Here is a 12,571-nt window from a genome sequence, read left to right as displayed (position 1 = left end):
CTCTCTTATCCTATAGCAAAAACTAAAAAGAAAAGAACTGTTATATGTGGAAGGTTTAATGTTATGGATATTTACTGGGGTTTTGGGGGGGTTTTTTTGGTTGTTTTTTTTTTTTCTTTTGGTTTGAGGTCTGATTTTTCTAAATCTGTCAAATATGATGAAGATACTGATTCACTGAAATGAATATGATGTGGCATATTCTTACGATTATCACTCACTTTAAGGATTATCTTAATAGGATTATCTTAAAATGGCAAAATCTGTTGGTTTGTTTTTATGCTGGTTGTACATTTCTTGGGCCCTAAAACTTTGTTGTAATTAGTCTGAAGTTTTTTTGTATGTGTGCTATCCCTTTTTTTTAAATAATTATTTTATTTAACTTTATTATTATTATCATTATTTTTTTCAGTTTGATCAGAGAGAGGAAGTGAGAAAGCAAGCCACCAGGTCCGAGACTTGAACCGTTGTCGGCCATGTGGGAGTCCAGCGCCTTTAACCACCATGCCACTTGCCGGCCCCTGTGTGCTGTTCCTATAAGGTGACCCTTTAGAAATAAAAGGTCCTTTGGAGGGCTCAAAAAACTCCTGGAAAAAGGAAACTAAAGTATGAATTTATTTTGGGGCAAAAAAACTTTGAAATCAATGTGTAGTTTTTTCATAACGAGGGTTTTTTTTTTTTTTAATGAACTTTTGAAAATCCTGAGTATATGTCAAGGAAAATACTTAAAATTTTAATTTCTTACATCTCAAAGTATTACATTTCGGGGCCAACAGGTGGTGTGGTGGTTAAGGCACTGGAATTCCCACATGGCCGACCATGGTTTGAGTCCCAAACCTGGCAGCTCGCTCGCTCGCTCGCTCTCTCTCTCTTCCTCTCTCTTTCTCTGGCAAAACTCATGTGAAAATAAATAAATAAATGAATGAATAATAATTTAAAAGTAAATTAAATTTTATTCTGTAGTTTTCATCTCTGCTTTGCTTGTTGCCAGGTGTTGCTATGAGAAAATACTGTTTTTTCCATAATCCCCCAAAATATCCTTTTATAATTTCAAAGTTTTTAAAAGAATTACTTAATTTCTGTTTGTTCTTATTATTTTAATTTGCTATAGGGCACACATGCTCACTAGAGAGAAAGAGAGAGACAGAGGAAGCCAACAGGTTCAAGATTCAGACTGTGGTTAGGCATGTGGTAGTCTTGTGCCTTAGCCACAGTGTCACCTGCTGGCCTCTAATTTCAAAGTTTTTATCAGTTTTGATAAGTTTTTACCATGTGTTCATGTTAGTGATTCATCATATAAATCATAGGTTTCTATAGAACAGCCTTTGCTATTAATAGTTCTAATGTGTTTTTCTGAATCTCCCTTTTTAGTCAGATAAATACTTTTACCAAAATGTCATGTTTTAGGGGTGAGTTGGTATTGTAGCTTATTGATCACTAGCCTGGATATATGTTCAGTGTGCCTCCTGGTTTAATTTTCATGCGATGTTTAGCACTTGTATTTCTGAGAAACACTACCTGGAGAATGGAATTTGTGTTTATTGGAACATTTTGGATTCCATTGGCATTCAGTCATTGCAATAGCTTTATACATATAGTTTGAACTGCTCCTTAGAAGCTATTATGTGGCAACCCTAGATTTTCCTGCTTGGGGTCTCCTTTTTGTGTAGGTTTCTCCCGGCTGCATAGAGCACAGTGAGACCTTTAAGCCTCGGGATGAATGTTGACTGATGCTTGTTTCTTAAGCAGAGAGCAGCGCATTGTCCATATTTTTCTTTGTAACTAATACTAATTAAAATAGAGACATCCATGCCTTTGTTTCTCATGTGGACTTAGTTTTATGATTTTTGTGGAAGGATTGTTCTTCTAGTTACAGCATTTATAATAATCCTTAGATTACCTACTTTGTCTTAATCGTTTATTACTTGCCCTGGGATGTAAGCTGCATGAGGAAAAGGACCAATCTCGTCCTTTCTGTTGCTAGGGGTCCCATCTCCAGCATCCACCCAGGGTATGACACCCAGTAGGTGTTTGGCAACTATTTTGTTAAATGTTGGATGCTTGGTAAATAACTGTTGATAATATTAACTAAATAAATCTGTTCCTTCTGGGGGAAATATATCTGATCTTCACTTTACATTAGGAGTAATTTTCAAGTTGTTAGTTGTATTGCTTTAATCTCTGAAGCTCCCACTCAGGACAAACAAAAAACAGAGTAAGAATTAAAGCAATCATGGGGCCTGCAGGTGGCGTGGTGGTTAAGGGCACTGTACTCTCACATGGCTGACTGCGGTTTGAGTCCTGGACCTGGTGGCTTGCCTTTTCCTCTCTCTCTCTCTCTCTCTCACTCACTCTCACTCTCTCACCCACTCTGTCCCACTCTGATCAAATTTAAATAAAGTTAAATAAAATAATTATTTTTAAAAATAATAATAAAGCAATCATAAGCTATGTCTAAAGGTGGGACATTCAAATTCAAGAAAATTGATATTAGCAATATCAATTTAATCTCATGGAATTGATTTACCACACTAGCATTCATATAACAAAGTCAGCCTGCTGTCATTGTACATATGAGCCAGCTATTGCAGAGATATGCTCTACGAAAGGCGTAGAGTGAGGCCATCCATTCATTCACAAGATGGAGTCTGTTGGAAGAAAATTCAGGTTGAAACCAGAAGCTTCTAGGAGTTTCTCCTGGCCAAAAATAAAGTTTCCTACTAAGCAGTCTGCCGAAATTTGTGGTTAGCTTGTGAAATCACTAAGGATTGGGGTTTTCTGGCTAGTGAAGCAGACATCCACCATCTTCCACTGGGATCGTATCTTAAGTTCTCTACTAAGTGTTTGTGTCTAGAGAGAAAAAGAAAATTACTGTGATTCTTCTGGAAAAAAGTGTTGTTTTTTTTTTTATTGAGGAGTTACTGTTGTGTTAAATACGGTCTTGTTTCATATCTTCTCTCAAAGGTTATCATTATTGTGCTTTCTCTTTTATAGTTTTTTTCTTAACATTTTGATAAAGAAATTTTGTCATTCAGTTACGTATTTTGGAGTACAGTGTAGTAAAGTGATTTGCCCAGTTACAGAACCAGTCCAGGCACTGGGGACTCCTGGCCAGCTCCCAAGTCCTGTTCTGACTGTTATTATGTTCTCTACAGTGTATACTTCAAGGATTGGTCCCCTCTCTTGTCATCTTTTATTATTTTTTTTAATTGGAAAAATAATATCCCTTTACACACTGATCCATTTCTGTTCTTGTTTCTTCTGTGGATTCAGGATTTTGTGGTCATTCAGGCTGGAGGATGGCTTCACTGAAGGCAGTATTTCTGAAACTTGGGCATAGCCGCCTCCACACACACACATTTAATAATTGCCAGAGGGCATGTGCCTCATTAGAGGGGGTGGGTAGGGATGGGTTACAAAGGAGAAAGCACCCCTCAGTGGGTTGTGGTTATGCTGCAGTCCCTTTATTTTTGCTGTGGGTCGGTTGCATTCACTGTTCATAGGGGGGAGGGAGGGAGAGATAAAGTGAGAAATCATTCTCAACAGGGGATGGCCACGCTGCAGTCTCTTATCCTTTCTCCTCTCTGGATTTTGGACACATACGCACATGCACCCAACTGGGTCCAGGACTCAAATGGCACAGTCAGCCATGTGGGATCCATTGCCTTAACCAACACACCACCTGTTGTCTCCACCCTTTCTCCATTTTCCCATCCTGTTGGGCTTTGGGGCACATTTGCACATGCTCCTGGCTTGTTTTCAAGGCCCAGGCTGGGATTTGAATTGGGATTAGCAGTGTAAATTCTGGCTCCCTTAACCACTAGGCCACAGAGCTGACTCAGGCAGCCCTTTTAATGGAAAAGATTCTTAACACATACACCTGTGTGTTTTTTGTTTTTTGTTTTTGAGGGGTCTTTGCTATAGGCCATGTGCACTTGCCACAGAGACAGAAAGTGAGAAATCTACCCTCTCCCGCTGGGGGCATGACCGCACACTGCAGTCCCTTCTCCAGTCTCCTCTCGGGATTTTTGGGCACACTTGCACACATGCCTGTCATGAGTTTGAAGCCGCTGGATCCCGGAGTCGAACCGCCATTGACAACGTGGGAGTCCAGCAACGCAACCATTATGCCATCTGCTGGCCCCACACTACGCGCGCCTTGAGTAACTTTATTACTTTGTTATACAGTTACTTAGGACATTTATAGAGCAAAGCTAGATACAAACCAGTAAAACCTACAGCACTCTTACTCAGCTAGTCGGCCAATTGATTTTATAATTTGAATACTAACACAGCCTCCAAAGCCAGTAAAATTTAACTGAGCAACATTGATTTAACCTGATGGATTTTTTGTGGTTTTGCTAAGACTGAATCACTTGATACTGGGTTTAATGGTAGAAAGATGTAGCCTTAAGTTGTTTTATATTTATTTTTTTTTAGCTACTACTTAGCAAGGTGCCTTGAAGTGACAGCTCTTGAATTTCCCATCTAGGGTCTCTTTTTCATGTAGGTTTTTCCCGATGTGCACAAATGTTAATCTACATTTAGCTTGGTTGTGTGTTTTTACTTCAGTTTTAATTCAGTGAATGACTGTTCTCGTAAACCTTTTGTTTAAAAAAAAAAAAAAAAAACAGGAATAAAGACTTGGATTTGAGCATGTTGGGGATAATCAGGTCTCACACTTAGCCACACTCTGCCAGCACTGTCAGTTTCATGAAGGGGCCACTTCATAACTAAAATTAAGTACACTTAGTTGGTGCTGTTTAATCTATAATGACTGACTGGTCTATTACAACTAAAACCAAAACAGATTTCTTCATTTCTGTTACTACCTCCCTGCTGATAAATAAACTGTTTCAAGTTCTTCTACTTTGATAGTAAGTAAACTGAGTTTTCAAAAGGTGGTGTGGGGGCCTCATTGGAGTTTAGGATTCTCCATGCTGTATAGAAATTTTTAAATTTGCCAGAGGGCATATATCCTTGCCAGAGAAAGGGAGAAGAAAGTGCACGCACGCGCGCACGCGCGCACACACACACACACACACACACATCCCATGGGACATGGTCCTACTATAATCCCTTCTTCGTTTTCTGTCCTTTGGGATTGGGGGCATGCATGCACACATACCTGGTGTGCTCCAACCACAGGGTATCGGATCTGGCTCTCTTTAACTACAAAGCCATAGGCTCCATACTTTAACAGACAGCTCTTAAGACAAACTTGATAATGTGATACCCTTGGAAATCTGTTGTACAAATACCAGTTCATTTATAAAGCTGGAGAAGACTGGAGGCAAAAAAGAACTGTCCTAGCAGGTGGGCTGCAAGTGAACAAGACTGAGAACAGCAGTTGGCATAATGGCTATGTCGCTGGACTCCCATGTAGTCAACCGCGATTCGAGTTCCGGACCAAGTGGGCTTAAACTCATGCCAGGCACGTGTGCATGCCTGCCCAAGATCCCGAGAGGAGAATGGAGGAGAAGGGATTGCAGCGTGGCCATTCCCCCCTGGGGGGTGATTTCTCCCTTCCTGTCTCTCTCTGTCTTTCTGGCGAGCGCTTGTACCCTATAGCAAAAACCTTTCCAAAAACAAAAAGATAGTGAACAAGACCAGGTGTGTGGCATGAGTGCAGTGCTCTGGCCAGGCATTTCAGCCAGCAGGAAGGGGGGGGCTTCCTCATACTTAGTGTCCATACACAGCACGGCCCCTGAAGGAGTCTCTAAACAAGTAGTCTTCTCATAGAAGATACAGTCTCCCAAATCCTGTTTAAGGTTTTAATATCAAAACTATGTTTTTCATAAGTGTCCTGAAAATAAAGCCAGTCAGAAAGTTAGTTAAGCCACGGCTTTGTCCCCTCTTTGTCCAAAACCTGTATCTTTGAGATAATTACGGGTTTTGTGTTAAATCGTATTTTGACTTCTGGACTAATTGGGGCTTTTCTCCCCTACAGTGAGAGGGTCCAAGCCTGGTAAGAACGTCCAGCTACAGGAGAATGAAATCAGAGGACTGTGCTTAAAGTCTCGAGAGATATTTCTCAGTCAGCCTATCCTACTAGAACTTGAAGCGCCACTCAAAATATGTGGTAAGTTTGGGCACATACCAAGTCCTCTTTGGTTATACGATTGGGTAATTGAGTGTGAGATATATTGATGACCTTGTATTCGCTAGCAGAATCATCTCCTATTTATGACTAAGCTAAAACTACTTATAATTAAGTTAAATAGTAGCTTCAGAACAAATACCTCTATTGAACTTGGTTTGCTTTGATGTGCTTCAGATTATTTTACTGAAGGAATGTAAGTGTTTTAGGGGGAAAAAATGAAACTAAGAATGGAGCACTAAGAAGTCTGAACTACACAAATACATAGGATTATATTTAAGGTCAAAGCAACACTGGTTAGATGTAAAAATAGAATTTCCTTGATGCTAGTTTTGTGGTTCTGTTTTCCACATAATAGAAGCAGATAATCTATCTGTTTTAACTCAACGTGCTGTAAAAACTAAATTTTATTCATTTGTGTAATGATAGAGTCTTCTAGCATGTTTGACTACATTATAAAAATGTGTATGTATATTTTTAAAGTAAAATACCCTGGGGCTTTGACCAGCCTGGAGAACCTGAAAGTGAAGTGCATGGTGGGTGTAGCGTGTGTGCTTTTGTTCCTCCAGAGGGCCAGGCTCACTAGAAATGCAGCTTTCTGCTGACACAGTACCTAGAGACTGAGCTGTCGGAGATCTGATATTGATCAGCCAACCTGAAAGGAAAACCATGTTACTTGGCAAGAAGTCATGCCTGGATATAATACTCCTTCCACAAGATAAATTCTTAATTAGTTGAGTTTTGTGTGAGGTTCTGGACATAGCACATGCACTTAAAATTGTTACTTTGCTCAGTTGAATTAGGTATGATACAAGGTTGAAAATTACTTGGTGTTAGCTATCAAATTAAACTTATTGAGAGTCAGTGCCAGTGTGCAGTGAAATGTTTAGACTGTCTTTCTACAACTTCGTTAGTGAATGAAGCTGAAAGTATGTAAACCCTGTGTGACAAAATTCTTGTTTCTAGGTGATATTCATGGGCAATACTATGACTTGCTTCGACTTTTTGAATACGGTGGTTTCCCGCCAGAAAGCAACTACCTGTTTCTTGGGGACTATGTGGACAGGGGGAAGCAGTCATTGGAAACCATCTGCCTCTTACTGGCCTACAAAATCAAATACCCCGAGAATTTCTTTCTTCTCAGAGGGAACCATGAATGTGCCAGCATCAATAGAATTTACGGATTTTATGATGAGTGTAAGTACTTTCTACATCTAGGGAAGAGTTGTTTAAATGAAGGTACTTGGTCATTAACTGAACTTTCACATGCTTAACCATTGTTAGGATTCGTGAGTGTTTAGGTGCACTGTTATAGTTCGTGTTTTATATTTTATTAACTTGCTTTTATCTTAGTTTTTTCTTTTTCGGGTAGAAATAATGCTGTCACTATAGTAATGATGCTCTAGATTCTTTTTTTTTTTTTTTTTTTTTGAGATTTTTTTGCTTTAAGGGGGTGGTCCCCCCAGCTACATTATAAAAATGTGTATGTATATTTTTAAAGTAAAATACCCTGGGGCTTTGACCAGCCTGGAGAACCTGAAAGTGAAGTGCATGGTGGGTGTAGCGTGTGTGCTTTTGTTCCTCCAGAGGGCCAGGCTCACTAGAAATGCAGCTTTCTGCTGACACAGTACCTAGAGACTGAGCTGTCGGAGATCTGATATTGATCAGCCAACCTGAAAGGAAAACCATGTTACTTGGCAAGAAGTCATGCCTGGATATAATACTCCTTCCACAAGATAAATTCTTAATTAGTTGAGTTTTGTGTGAGGTTCTGGACATAGCACATGCACTTAAAATTGTTACTTTGCTCAGTTGAATTAGGTATGATACAAGGTTGAAAATTACTTGGTGTTAGCTATCAAATTAAACTTATTGAGAGTCAGTGCCAGTGTGCAGTGAAATGTTTAGACTGTCTTTCTACAACTTCGTTAGTGAATGAAGCTGAAAGTATGTAAACCCTGTGTGACAAAATTCTTGTTTCTAGGTGATATTCATGGGCAATACTATGACTTGCTTCGACTTTTTGAATACGACAGTTTCCCACTAGAAAGCAACTACCTGTTTCTTGGGGACTATGTGGACAGGGGGAAGCAGTCATTGGAAACCATCTGCCTCTTACTGGCCTACAAAATCAAATACCCCGAGAATTTCTTTCTTCTCAGAGGGAACCATGAATGTGCCAGCATCAATAGAATTTACGGATTTTATGATGAGTGTAAGTACTTTCTACATCTAGGGAAGAGTTGTTTAAATGAAGGTACTTGGTCATTAACTGAACTTTCACATGCTTAACCATTGTTAGGATTCGTGAGTGTTTAGGTGCACTGTTATAGTTCGTGTTTTATATTTTATTAACTTGCTTTTATCTTAGTTTTTTCTTTTTCGGGTAGAAATAATGCTGTCACTATAGTAATGATGCTCTAGATTCTTTTTTTTTTTTTTTTTTTTTTTTTTTTTGAGACTTTTTTGCTATAAGGGCGTGTGCTCACCAGACAGACAGGGACAGAGAGACAGAAAGCGAGAAATCATCCCCCCCCAGGGGGGATGGCCACCCCGCAATCCCGTCTCCTCCATTCTCCTCTTGGGATCTTGGGCATGCACGCACATGCGCCCAGCATGAGTTCAAGCCACCAGATCCGGAACTCGAACTGCGGTCGACTACGTGAGACTCCAGCGACATAGCCATTACGCTAACTGCTGGTCCCGATGCCCTAGATTCTTGTATGACATAATGAACAGATAAGAAATAATGATCACAGTAGTGTTTCTTAAAGATAATTGTTTTGGGGGTTAGCAGGTGGCTTGGTGGTTAAGGCACTAGACACCCACATGGCCAACTGTGGTTCAAGTCCTGGAACTCGCTTTTTTTTTCCCTTTTCTCTCTCTGTCTCTCTCTGGTTAAATTAAAAAATAATAATATTAAATAAAATTAAGTAAATAATGCTTTTTTATAAAAAGATAATTGTTCTGAATATTCACAGCTTAATTTTTAATACAACTCTGAGAACCTATCCAAATAGTTTTGGTTTTTGACCAACTTTATCAAAGTCTAATTTCTTCCCATAAAATTAATCTGTTTAAAATGTATAATTCAGTGATTTGCAGTCAATTTATGGAGTTGGTAACTTTCACCACCACCATAGGCAACCACTAATTTATGTCTCTAGATTGGCCTTTTTAGTTTTGCTATAGGACTCGTAGACTTACTGGAGAGAGAGAGAGAGAGAGAGAGGGAAAGTGAGAAATCTCACCCCCCCACAGGAGAGGGGTGATGGCTGCTCTGCAGTCCTTCCTCTTCCATTTCTCTCAGGATTTGGGGCATGCATGCACATGTTCCCAGTGTGTTTTCCAAGCTACCAGGCCCAGGACCTGAACCACACATTCGGCCATGTAGGGATCCAGACACCTTCACCACCACACCATCAGATGACCCTAGATTTGCCATTTCTAGAAAACTTTTCATGTCAGTGGAATATTGCAATGCATAAATAGTTATTTTTTAAAAATTTTTATTAATATTTTTCAATTTGCATGTGTGCTCAACAGAGAGAGACAGGAAAAGTGAGAAAGCAAGCTACCATGGCCAGGACTCAAACTGTAGTTGGACATGGACATGTAGGAGTCCAGTGCCTTCACCATGCCACTTGCTGGCCCCAGTAATTACTTTTTGATGTGTATGTTCTTACAGTTTTCTCCTTCTGGCACAAATGTACAAAGGGGGAAAAATGGTTGTTAGTTTCCTACAATGCATTGAATAAAAAGAGAGACTGTAAAAACAGTCATTTTTATTTTTACACTATCTTACACATTTTGTGCCCCACTTTGGAGTGTTTAGTTAAAAGCATACTTTGTGTTGGTTATTTACAGAAACATGATTCTTAAGATTGAAATAATCAGTTTGATAGCGGGTTTTTTTTGTTTTGTTTTTTTTTTTTGTTTTGCTTTGTTTTTGGAAGAGATTTTCACTGTAGGGCGCGTGCGCTCGCCAGACAGAGAGAGACATAGAGACAGAAAGCGAGAAATCACCCCCCGGGGGGATGGTCACGCCGCAATCCCTTCTCCTCTCGAGATCTTGGGCACGCACGCACACGCGCCCGGCGTGAGTTTTAAGCCACCGGGTCCGGGACACGAACCGCGGTCGACTACGTGGGAGTCCAGCGACATAGCCATTACGCTAACTGCTGGTTCCCTGTTGTTTTTTAGTAACCATAAAATACTAAGAAAAGTTTTGAATCCTTGCGCCCACCTCCTTTTGTGCTTTTTATTTTTTCCAAGAGAGAGTTCAAGTTGGAAGTGGAGAGGCAATTCAGGTTACTTAGCCCTTGCCAACGTGATCATGGGCTCAGTAAAGGACTGTGACTGTGGCCCTCGCCCAGAAAACAGTCACAGCATATTTTCCCATCTCAGTTTCACAGAGCTGTATTGAGATAGCTCTTTTATTTTTTAAGAGCTTTTTGCTATAGGGCGCGTGCGCTCACCATAAAGACAGAGACAGAAAGCGAAAAATCACCCCCCGGGGGGGATGACTGTGCCGCAATCCCTTCTCCTTTCTCCTCTTGGGATCTTGGGCACGCACGCACATGTGCCCGGTGTGAGTTTAAGCCACCAGGTCCAGGACACGAACCACGGTCAACTATGTAGGAGTCCAGCAACAGCCATTACGCTAACTGCTGGTCCCGAGATAGCTCATTTGTTAGGAGTGCACACTAGAAAGTCACACTCATGGGCTTAGCCCTCCTACAGCCACTGTTTCCCATGACTGGATGTTTGCCTGGTCTTTGGCCTTGAGGGTCAGCTGACAAGAAGCTAGTGGGAGGGCTCACCAGGGAAAGGAAGCTCATCTGAGTCTGTGCGTGCAAGAAAGATACTTTAAAACTGTGAGATGGTGTCAAAGAAGTGCTCCTAAGGCAGCTAACGGGGGTAAAAAGAGAGGGTTTTTGGAACATTGCGTTTTGAATATTTACTACAGATTTTTCTTTTGGGTTAACAAAGGATCCCTTTTACAGAGCTGCTACTCACCAAGGGCTTCCATGTTTTCATTGATGAAGCTCAAATCCAGATGGTGTCTTTGTTGTGATATAATATCCTTACATAACAATACTGGCTCCATCAGTTTCACTTTTTTCTCTTTCAAAACGATCAGTGTGGGGAACCAGCAGTTAGCGTAATGGCTATGTCGCTGGACTCCCACGTAGTCGACCGCGGTTCGTGTCCCGGACCCAGTGGCTTAAAACTCACGCCGGGCGCGTGTGCGTGCGTGCCCAAGATCCCGAGAGGAGAATGGAGGAGAAGGGATTGCGGCGTGACCATCCCCCCTGGGGGGTGATTTCTCGCTTTCTGTCTCTGTCTCTCTGTCTGGCGAGCGCACGCGCCCTACAGTGAAAATCTCTCCAACAAAAAGAAAAAAAACGATCAGTGTGTGGGGCTGGGTGGTGGCACAGGTGGAGCTACAGGGGAAAGATCAGGGTTTGCATGCCTAGGATTTGGGCCACTTGGGACTGGACTCAGCTGTGGCACAGTGACACCATTGAGATGTGTGCATCAGTCTGTCTTGCAAAAGAAATAAGTTGAAAATACATGGTTGGCATTGGTCATTACTAGTTTTGACTTTTGTTTGGTTATGAAGGCACATTTATAGGCCATGAGCTCAAGCTTCCTCTTACCAGGTAGATTTAATTTGCCATCCAGTCTACTTGTGGACATAAAAGGGTCCTTGGCATAGGTGGCTTGCAATTGGTGGCTTGTAGACAAATTGGTAATTTTTGTTCAAATGAAAAGTTGCATTAAAATAAAGATTTCCATAGACTAATTTAAATAATGAGCTTATTTCCCAAGTTTAATAAGTACTCTGTATTACCTCTTCCTTACCCCTGCCCCTTTTTATGTTGCTGGAAAGGCTGAGGCACTTGTGAAGTAAAACAGGAATGTTGGGACCAGCGGTTAGCGTAATGGCTATGTTCCTGAACTCCCGTGTAGCTGACCGCGGTTCAAGTCCCGGATCTGGTGGCTTAAACTCACGCCAAGCGTGTGTGTGTGCCTGCCCAAGATCCTGAAAGGAGAATGGAGGAGAAGGGATTGCAGCGTGGCTATTCCCCCTGGGGGTGATTTCTCACTTTCTGTCTCTCTGTCTCTCTCTGCCTTTCTGGTGAGCGCACGCGCCCTATAACAAAAATGTCTCCCCATAAAAAAGGATGTTGATCCTTTTCTGACACCAGAGCTACCTGATGGGCTGTAACAGGAAACTGCATTATAGGTTCTGGCTCAGAATGATAGGATTTGGAAGTTTGAAGGGACCTTGACAATTACCCAGGCTAATCCTTTCTGGAGCAAGATGTTCCTGACGGTCTGAGGTGGCCTTACAGGGAAAATGAAGAGAGACCAGCGGCAGCCTAGACTTAGTTAAGATGCACAGAGGCAACAGGAGAAAGAAAACAGTTTTGATGGAGGAGCCAACAAGCTAGCACAAAATTCAGC

General features: G+C 41.2%; 1 protein-coding gene across 1 annotated transcript in view; it reads left to right on the top strand.

The window, feature by feature from the left end:
• Positions 1–584: 584 nt before the first annotated feature.
• PPP1CC (protein phosphatase 1 catalytic subunit gamma) overlaps positions 585–12,571 on the top strand; it is a 19,857-nt gene continuing 7,870 nt past the window's right edge. Inside the window, exons 1-3 of the mRNA XM_027772213.1 lie at positions 585–603; positions 5,948–6,079; positions 7,064–7,294. Coding sequence (XP_027628014.1) covers position 603; positions 5,948–6,079; positions 7,064–7,294 — 364 coding nt within the window. The 5' untranslated portion in view covers positions 585–602. The remainder of the gene's footprint in view (positions 604–5,947; positions 6,080–7,063; positions 7,295–12,571) is intronic.

This window comes from Tupaia chinensis, unplaced genomic scaffold (assembly GCF_000334495.1).
Source record: "Tupaia chinensis unplaced genomic scaffold, TupChi_1.0 Scaffold000258_1, whole genome shotgun sequence".
NCBI lineage: Eukaryota > Metazoa > Chordata > Mammalia > Scandentia > Tupaiidae > Tupaia > Tupaia belangeri.
Note: the sequence above shows the minus strand (reverse complement) of the source record. Positions and strands in the feature narration are given on the sequence as shown.